The 10,385-nt window shown below is 43.1% G+C and overlaps 1 protein-coding gene across 1 annotated transcript; it reads right to left on the bottom strand.

Annotated features, from left to right (window-relative positions):
• Positions 1–3,947: 3,947 nt before the first annotated feature.
• On the bottom strand, positions 3,948–8,827 carry CSTL1 (cystatin like 1). Its single transcript, XM_019634596.1, has 3 exons — positions 8,609–8,827; positions 4,719–4,832; positions 3,948–4,031 (listed from the first exon to the last, which is right to left on the bottom strand). The coding sequence occupies exons 1-3, from the start codon at positions 8,825–8,827 to the stop codon at positions 3,948–3,950; spliced, it is 417 nt and encodes a 138-aa protein (XP_019490141.1).
• Positions 8,828–10,385: the final 1,558 nt, after the last annotated feature.

The raw sequence follows: 10,385 nt of genomic DNA, 5'->3' as shown, positions 1-10,385 counted from the left end.
TCCCCATAAAGGTAAAGAGTTTTTTCTCTTTCACTGTTTTCAAGATTTTTTTCTTTGCCTATAATTTTCAAAAGTTTGACTCTGATGTATCTTAATGTGGATTTCTTCGGGTTTATCCTGTTTAGAATTCTTTCAGTTTTTTTAATCTGTAGGTTTAGGTATTTTGTCAAATTTGGGAAGTTCTCAGCCATTATATCTTTAGTTTTCAGCCCATCTCTCTCCTCTCCTTCTGGAACCCCAATGTGTTAGATCTTTTGTAAGGCTCTGTTCATTTCTATACAGTCAACTTTCTCTTTGTTGTTCAGATTGAGTAGTTTTTATTGTTTTCTCTTCCAGTTCACTGATTCTTTCCTCTGTTCCCTCCATTACACTGTTGAGCCCATCCATTGAGTTTTGTATTTAAGTTATTGTATTTTTCAACTCTAAAATTTCCATTTATTTCTTCTTCATGTCTTCTCTTTGCTGAGATTTCCTGTATCTTTGCTGAGACTTCCTATTGTTCGTTTGAAGCATGTTCACAGTTGCTCATTGCAGCATTTTTATAAGGGTTACTTTAAAATCCTTATGAAATTATTTTAACATCCACATCATCTCTCTGTTAATATCTGTTCATTGTTTTTTCTCATTTAAGTTAAATATTTTTGGCTCCTAGTAGGACAAATGATTTTCTATTAAAACCTGAATGTTTTCATATTGGAACTCTAGATCTTATTTATATCTCTTTTAGCAGGCCTCCTCTGACAGTGCTTTGATAGGGAAACAGGGCACAGTCTCATTACTGCCAGGTGAGGCTGGAATCCCAGGTTCCCCCACTCAGTCTGTGTTGACAGAGGCGTTAGGGGAGGACTCTCTATCACAGTAGACAGGGGTCAGGAGTTCAAGCTCCCCAATAGGCCTCCACTAATACCACTTTGATTGGGAGGCGCAGGAACGCCTCATCTCTGCTTCCCATGTGTCTCCTCTAACACTAGTGGGAGAAGTAGAAGTGCAGGCTTTCCACAGATCCTCATTACCATCACAGGGAGTGTGTGTGTGTGTGGGGGGGTTGCTGCTACCCAATGGGGATAAAGTCCTAGCTCCCTACCTGGCTTTCTCTGATGCCACCCCACTGTGTCTAGGCTCCCTACTTAGCCTTTGCTGAGTGTTGCAGAGCCCCATCTTCCTTTTGGTGTTTAGCTGGAGCAGAGCAGTTATTGTCAAAATGTTTTCTGTCCCGATCGGCTGCCCCTTTCTTGCCCCTTTGGCTAAAGACAACAAGTTTTTGTTGAGGCATTTTTATCTGTACACGTTAGCACTTCCAGGTTGTCAGTTTCCTCAGCCCCTAGTCTGAGATATAAGAAGCAAAAAGAAAACCAGGGTATCAGCTTCCTGCGGGTGTTATAACAAATTACCACAAACTTGGTGGTTTAAACTGCAGAGATTTGCTCTCACACAGCTCTGGAGCCATGAAGTCTGAGATAAATGTTTTGGTAGGACGGTGCTCCTTCCAGAGATTCTAGGGGACGATCAGTTCCTTACTTCTTCCAGCCGCTAGTAGCTGCTGGCGTTACTGAGTTGTGGCCATGTCACTGCCATCTCTGCCTCATCCTTGTACATCTTGTCCCCCATGTGTCTCTGCCAAATCTCCTTCTGCCTCTCTCTTATATGGAGACCTGTCTTGGGTCTCTTAGAGGTCACGACCTGGGTGCTCTACCCCTATCATATGTAAGTCTTGTGCCTTCGCTTTCTAGTTGCCATTTACAAAAGCAAGGTGGGTGGGTAGGGCAGGGAGAGTTCAGTTTAAAAATTCAAAGCAAAGCTATAAAGTTTGGTAAAATATTATAAAAAGATTAGATTGTCAACATGAAATTACATAAAATAAAGATATAAATAAAATAATTAAGCCACATATAACATATAAGAAGGTAAGAACTTAGAGGTTAAACAAGGCTTAAATTAATAATTAAGTAATGTTAGAGAGGTAAATTAAGTAAAAAAATTTTAAATGTTAGAAGATCTTAAGTAAATTAGCTAAAGGCTGGACATACACACATCCTATTATCCATCAATTCCACTCTTAGGTATGTACTCAACAGAGAAACATGTGCATATGTCCACCATTAAGTGTGTACACACCTGTTTATTCTTAATAGCTAGAAACTATCCAAAAGTCCATTATCAGTAATATAGATACATAAATTGTGGTATATTCATGCAATGGAAATCTACACAATAATAAAAGTGAACCACAAGTACACACAACATGGATGAATTCATGAATATGTTGAGTGAAAGAAACAGAAGCAAAACAATACATACCATATGATTCCATTTTTAAAAGTCCAACCAACAGGCCAGACTCAGCTAAGATGTTAGGATCTGGACAGAGGTAGCCTGATGATACAGGGGGTTCCTTACCTGTATCATGGAGGTAAGAGTTGCTGTTTCATAGGGTTGTCATGACCAAATGAGATAAATAAGGCAGCAGGCCAGTGCCAGTCTTCCATTCAGTCCTCAGTGATGTCCGATCTGCAAAACTGGATGCTTCTGGCTTTCCTCTTTTTTGTACAACAATTTCACTACCCTTAACCCTCACCTCCAACTTCCCTTCTCCCTCAGGCCTCTCAGGCATATTTGAGGTTCTTGCTTGTATGTTTATTCTTCCCATTTGGAAATCCTCTCTCAAATTTCCATTATGACTGTGTTGGTGGGATTTTTCCCTGAGGAGAAGACCAACTGGTCCAACGCTATGTTCACAGCCCACATCTGCTCCCCATATCTGGTCCAGTGTGCATCTTCTCTGCTCAACAATAAGTCACGTGAGGGAAGAAACCATAGGTCTCATCTCACCAACAAGGAGCACATGGAAGGCTCAAGAACTCTGTGAAGAGGCAGTCCCTCAGTCAGCCTGAGGCTGCTGTCCTTAGAAAAGTTGGCTTGCAAAGTTGGCCTTGGCCAGGAGTATGGGGATTTGGATGGTAAACGATTTCCTTACATTGATATAAAACTTTCTCTAAATGATAAAAAGGCCTCAGTGTGTCTACACTGTTTGTACAACGTGACTTATGCTGAACATCTGTTTTCCCTGTGGGAGTCTGAAATTTGGGTACATGTTAGGCAAAGGCTGACTACGTAACCAGCTCCAGTGAAAACCCATAGCACTGAGTTTCTAAGGAGCTTAACTGGTAAGACAACATTTCACATGTGTGGCCAAAAGCATGTCCTATGTAACTTCATTGGGAGAGGACTCTAAAAGCCTATGCTTGGTTTCCTGGCACTTCTCCCCATGAGCCTTTTCTCTTTGCTGATTTTGCTCTGTGTGCTTCCACTGTACTGAATCACAGCCATGAGTACAGCTCTGTGCTGAGTCCTGGGAGTCCTTCTAGTGAATCACTGATCCTGGGTGTTTGTTCTTGGGGACCTCAGACACACACAAAAAGACATGTGTCAGTCACAGAGTTGTATGTGCACGGGGAAGAAACAGAGCTCCTGCAAGCTCGGACCAGAAGTCAGGATGTGCCTAAATAATGAAAAGCCTCAGAGATATGGGCTGAAGTAGAAAAATTATGAGATTCTCCCAAAGATTCTCCCAAAGAGTTAACAATCTTCAGCTCAAATTGCACCAGCCCCATAAAAACTACTGAATATATACATAAATGAGTGTGAGTGTGACAGAGTATGAATATATGAATGCATGTTTGCATTTATATGAGTGTGTGTGTGCATGTATGTGTGCTGTGTGATTGCATGTGTTTATGTATAAGAGTGTATTAATGCACATGTGTGAATGTGTGCATATGTGAGTGGGTTGTATTTGTGTGTGAATATGTCTGTGAGTGTCAGTGTGAATGCAAGTGAGTGTGTAGGAAAACCCTGCTGAGGGCAATGAGGTCCTTCCAGAAATCTCTAATAGAAAATGCACAGTGTGACCATCTAAGTTTTTATCAAGGATTTTTACACAAATCCGTTTAGACCTCCACACAGGAGTTGTTCCAAAGCTGGTAATAGTTCATCCAGGGCACAGTGTACATCAAAAAATCGCAAATGAAACTCTGTGGAAGGAGAAACAACACAATCACATTTCAGGGAAATATGATTTTAAGGCAAACAAAAAACTCCTGCCCTCTCAGGTCCTCACTAGGGAGTCTGTACCCATCAATGAGGCTGCATACTGACCAGATGGGTGGGGAGGATCTGCTCATAGACATGTGGTAGTGGCAGAAGGGGTGCCAGGCACAGAAGAGGAATGTCACCTGGGACTTCCACTGCCCAGCCACTTGGGACCTGGAGCACATATACCTTGAGAGCCCTCCCCCGTCCCGACCCTGGTCCTCCTATACCTGCACCCAGGCACAGGGAGACCCTCATATCTGCCAGCAGGTGGTGCCCCCAGGAGGGACTAGGAAAAGTGTGGGCAGAGTCTGGAAGACAAGGAGGCAATTGGATAACCCTCAGGGCCCTGGAGAGTGTGAGCTGAGACCACAACAATGTCCCAAAGGAAAGAACATGTCACTTCCACTGAGGGCCAGGACTGAGACCAGGACTGTGCCAGCTCCAACTGAATTAGAGAGCCTTTCTCTCACCCCCAACCTACCATGGCCTCAGCAGCCATACCAGTCCTCTCTATGCTCCAACACACACAGCTAGAAAAGCTGTCAATGTTCAATTCATGTTAACTTCTAAATAACTTTTCTCAGTCTTGATCTGGAGTCCCTTCCCAAATGACTGCTACCACACACCTTTTTCAAATTCTTATTGCTCTGAATGGCACATGAATGATTTTTTGTGCTGTTTCTCTTGCACTTGGTTCGGCTAATCTTCACAGTGACCAGATACTCCACTCCCGTAGTCAGCTACCAAGAAACAATGGCACTGTTAGTTTTGACTCAAAGCATCCAGTTGCTGACTCTCTCCAGAAAGACTAAGTGGAGAGTGAAGCCCCACGGGCCACAGTCCCTGTGTGTCACTCATCCACCAAAGCATGGTTCTGTCCTCCCTTCCAGCTGGAGGATGCACAGTGGCGCCGTGGTCCCTGGTTACCTGACCCAGCATGTGTGCAGCCATTCTCTTGTTCTGCACTGGCTTCACTGCTGCAGCCACAGATGGGTCTCACCTGTCTTCCTTGTATCCTCAGGATGAGGGAGATAATACAAGTTTGGCCACCCAGCAGCCCCAGAGCACCCAGGTCTGCAAACATGGTCCTTAGAATGCAGAGAGCCTGCCACACCTTATCCCTTGGCTCTTCCAGTCCCCTCATCCATGTCTTCTCTCCCTACTCTATTTCCCAACCAACCTGATGGGAGGCAGTCTGGCAGTACAGCTGAAAACACAAGCTTAGGAATCTAACTGATTTGGAGCAAGTGCTTCCCCATCCACTAACACTGTGACCTTAGGCAAATGTCTAGCAGCCTCAGTTTCCTCACAGAGTACAAATAATAACTATGCCTGCTCAGGGAGTTGTTATGTGGGCTAAAGAGAAGCATGCATTTCACTGAATGCATAAAATGCATTTTACAGTAACTTAATAACTATGAATTATTAACTGTGTTAGCAAGCGTTGGGAACATTACTCTGAAGCAGCAATGAAGTTGGAAGAGTGTCAGAAGAGAAGACATAAGAATTGTGCTTAAGTTCTGGCTTTAGCCCCTTCTAATTCTATCACCCTGGCCAAGTCCCTCTACCTCCCTGAGTCTCAGTTTTCTCATCTAGACAATGGGGAGAACAGTGCCAATTTCCTCCTATGGTGTACGCAAATGGTGAATACATAAACAGTGTAGAGTGCATGCCAGGGCCACTTCCTGTTTTTGTGATATGTCTTCTTGTACCCATGTTCAAATGCGGGGTTTAAAGATGTGAGGGCAAAAAGAATGGGGAAGCCTTTGGTGTCAGGTAAGCCCCACACCCAGAAGTGAAACTAACAAATGGTTTGTGTTGGAAACTGGGTTGGATTCCCCAATAACTATGTGGACTGGAGAGTTCTGCCTGGTGAGGGGAGAAACTCCTGGAAGTTCCTGCTTTGTTGTCCAGATGCAGTGACTAAACCAAACAAGAAGGCTAGCACTCTCTGGAGTCTCCACAGAGAGAGAGAGAGTGCTCATACTGTCCCTGGGAGGAAAGCACCCCTAGAAAACCTCAAGGTGTGCAGTGTGGCCTGAAGGCAGTACCACCATCCTGGTCCCTGCATCCAATGGAAGAGCCTCAGGAAACAGGCTCTTCCTGAGCTCTTCATCAAAGGACAGTTCCATTCAGACTTTGGTATCTTGCAGGGCTTGTGACAAGCACTGCCATACTGACCTTTAGCACACTCTGTATGTATGAAGAAACTAAAACACTGGCCACAAACTTAACTAACATTCCAGTGTATGAAGTGTTTTCTTATTCATTATTAGACTTGACTGTTAAATAATAATAGGAATACTCATAATACAAATATTTTTACAAGTGCTATTTCATTCTTACTCTGCCCATTTTGCAGGTGAGGAAAACTGAGGACTGCAGAGTATGGATGACAGTTGACCAAGATCCCACAATTAGGAGGATCTCGTTATCAAACCCAGAAGGTGCCCACCTCTTGTATCCCTCTCTGAGGTATTAGGATGAACACAATTATGTGGTAACAGGTATGGGGATGCCCAGGGATTTTTTTTTTTGTCAGATAGAACGAAACCATTCAGACATCATCCTTTCCCTCTTACTCCCCCAGGCGGGGAAGAAGAACGATCATCAATGGCAATTGGCAGTTGCTGAAGCAACACCAAAAACCGGCTTCACGCTCAGGAAAGGATGCTGTGCCTCCTCCTCGTGGCTTCGGGTGCTCTACACGATCAGAGAAACTTCTCTAGCAACGTACTATAGAAATGATCCCTGAAAGTATAGTCTTAGGGATTTTTGTCACAGGTCACCCAGATTCCAAGGGGCACACTCACTCTGTCAATTCATCCATTTGAATGACATCAAAAGTTTGCTCACAAACAATTCTTTCAGAGTTAATTGTTAATGACAACAAATTGATTCCACAAGACAGTCCTCCTCAGATTTTCAGATTTATCCTTGGGAAGACTGATACAGAGAACAAACCAACTTCCACAAATGCTTTGGTTGAGGGCTGCCACCTTGTGGCCAAGTCACCTCAATGTTCTTGGCCCTGATGAGCCTCCATCTTGCAGCAAGTGTGCATTACTGAGACAGGAATGGCTGATGTCACACTCTGTGACATGAGGCCCATTTGTCACATTAACACTGCCTGGCTCTCTCTGCCCCACATCCTGGCTGGTTTCTCCTATACCTGCTGCCCATCTCTGATCAGAACTTTTTTCTCGTAGTCATTTTTCCTTAATTCAGTGAAATGAACTAATATGTAGCATTGCCTCTGTCTAATTTACATGGTTTACTGACAAGGAGAAAATTCTGAGATGTTCTTAAATTATAGCAGCCGGAGAGTGAGATAAAGAGACAGAACTGTTAGTCTGCTACTGGCTGCAGGTCAGCTAAAGACTGCTCACATTCCTTCTATGTTGGAATTTTAGATTAATTTCCAGGTGGCTATTTCAACAGATTATTTCAGCAAATCCCAGTTGGACTTCAGGAGCCTCAGCTTCTTGTTTGCATGTGTGCTTTCAGGACTGCTGTCCTCAGCCAATCCACAGGAGTGGATGTTTCTTTTTGCAAACTCTGTGCCTTTCCCAGAGCTGGCCCTGCTTAATTTTCTTAATTCTCTTAATTAGCCTATAGCTAATGTAAATTTTTTCAGATAGCTTACATCTTTCTTTTCCCTACCCCCTACTCGATGTATAAAAATGTTTGCAAGCTCCAAGACAGTAGACATGTATGTCTTTTCAACCTAGCCATCTGCTGGTGGTTGGACTTCACGCCCCAAAATTGGTCTTTTTTTTTGGCAAGCATTTTTGGCTCAATAAAACCTTTCTTAAAGACATTCTGCTGTGGAAGTTAACATTTTTGTTTAACATTACTATCTGAACTTGAGGGGAGGTTGAACCAACAAAAGTGATTTTCAAACAACTTTTCTTTCCTCTATCGTCTTTCAATTGACATCAGAAAACTTTATATGAAAAACAAATAAAAGGAGAGATGATCTGGTTGAAGCCTAGCCCTTACTCCCTCTGCTCTTCTCCTGCCAAAAAACTCTCTGTGTAATTCCAGGATTCTGTAGAACACACTAGAAAGTACGACTTAGATTTCATAACCCTGGACATTGTAATATTATTGTTGAGGGGGGGGCCTACAGATAATGTTTATGTTTTGCCAAATGAGACAGTTAAAGTAAGCAAAATTATCCTCATTTGCTTTCATTCTGGTAAGACCTCATTTCAGAATGAAAGACAATTCTTCCCAAGGGAGAACAGTTGAGACTCTCAGGCGACATTTTTGCTTCAGACTAAGAGTTACAGAGTTAGGGATTCACTCCAGTCCTTAGACTAGCATTTTGAAAGCATGGCTAAGGCAACTCTGGAGTCTGAATCACTTTGAAGTTCACCCATTCCAAGTATAGCCACTCCCAACTTGGTGGAACAATCCTTCGGTTCTCTCTGGGAGCCACACCATTTCCCCACATGTCCAAATGGGCAAGAACGGGGGCATTGCCCACATCTGGAGAAACGGAGGCACAAACCTGCATATGGCTTTGAAGTAGCTTGTCTACTCGAAATAAGTAGATGTCATTGCTCACATTGTTGTAATTTTCAATGAAGAATTTGAGTGTTGAATTCATGTTTTTCTTGCTCATGGACTTCTCCTGGAAGCCTCCCCACCTTTGAAAGTGACCCAGCTTGGCCACCAGGTCCAGGGCAGCTAGTAGCAGCAGCAGGTTTCTCCAGCATTCCCCTCCCATCGCTGCAGCCTCAGAAACCTCCTATCCACTGCACCTTCCAGGGTGGGAGGTGCCAGGCTCAGGATCGCTTGCTGTCCCTCGACGGCTTTTGCCAACACAGACTCTCCCAGGAAATGACTACCTGCATTTAAACAGAGACTGAGACCAGAACCTCTTCTTTCCAAGGCCCTGCCCACAATCTGGCTGAAGGAGCAGCCAGGGAAATCTCGCTGTGTGGCCGTCCAAACCATTCTCAGGTCAGGGCATTCTCCATTCAGTTCTTTGGTTATTCAGGAAAGCATAATTTCTAAACATCTGCCAAAATGAGGAAGACCTGCCTTCACACCTAACAAAGAAGAAAGCCCCCAGAACAGATGTTTACAGTTATATGCAAGAAGAGCTGGTGTATTGGACAGAGGAGAAACATTTGTGAGAATGGGAAAGGCTACGGAGAACATAATATTTGAGCTGGGATATAAGGAATCAGGAAAAGGAACAGGGTGTGGTACACTCTGCTTACCTACCTTGGGTTCCAACTGTCTAACTCAGCCATTAACTACAGAGGGTGCCAAACAAACGTATACACATTTTAAGAAAAGAAAACTGTATTAAAATTGTAATACTCAATATATAAGATAACAACAGATGAATACAAGTCATGTTTGACTTCTGCAACTACAAGAGGTGCTCGAAGTGGTTACCATCAGCATCCAGGCACTTCGGATTATGGTGAACTACTGCTGGAGCAACGTTGACCAAAGTGTCCACTAGCATACATTTTTTATTTTTTTGGCACCCCTGGTATTGCCTGTGCTTCTCTATAGAATCTCTTTACTCACCTGCGACCTGGTCACCATAGATTTCTGCCTGCTGGATCCCACTATGCCTGCAGGCTCTGGCACCAGCCTTTGCTACCTTAGTATGACCCAAGCAGAGCTTTGTGAGGTAACCCCAGCCTTTCTTTGAGATAGGAATTCACTGTGAGCCTTATTTAGAAGTTAATCGTGTGGTTTTGATGGTTGTTAGATGTGAGGGGGAGTGGAGGGCTGGGTTAAAAGGGGGAAGAGATTAAGAAGTACAAATTGCCAGTTATAAAAACAGTCATGGGGATGTAAACACAGCATAGGGAATATAGTCAATAATATAATAACTATGTATAGCGTCACATGGGTACTAGGTTTATTGAGGTGATCACTTTATATAAATGTTTAATAACTGTGTTGTACACTTGAAACTAATAAAATATTGTATGTCAACTGTAATTGAAAAAATATTTTAATTATTATTTTTTTAAATGGGAGTTAATCGTGCAGACCCCTGAAGGTTGGGTATTGCCTGTGTAAGAAAAGAAATCCTCCTCTACCCTCTTTGGGTTTCTGCCTTGGCCTAAGATTAAAGTGACTTAAGGCAGAGTAACAGGAGAAAAACACATAAGTTTTATTGAATTTTTATACATACATGGGAGCCCTCACAAAAGAATGGCCACCAGAAGAAGTGATCAGAGCAGGAAGCTTTTTATTGTAAATGAACAATAAATTTGTAAAGCATTGACAAGACACAGGGATTTGGTCTATAGGCA

Source organism: Hipposideros armiger, unplaced genomic scaffold, assembly GCF_001890085.2.
Source record: "Hipposideros armiger isolate ML-2016 unplaced genomic scaffold, ASM189008v1 scaffold_1768, whole genome shotgun sequence".
NCBI lineage: Eukaryota > Metazoa > Chordata > Mammalia > Chiroptera > Hipposideridae > Hipposideros > Hipposideros armiger.
Note: the sequence above shows the minus strand (reverse complement) of the source record. Positions and strands in the feature narration are given on the sequence as shown.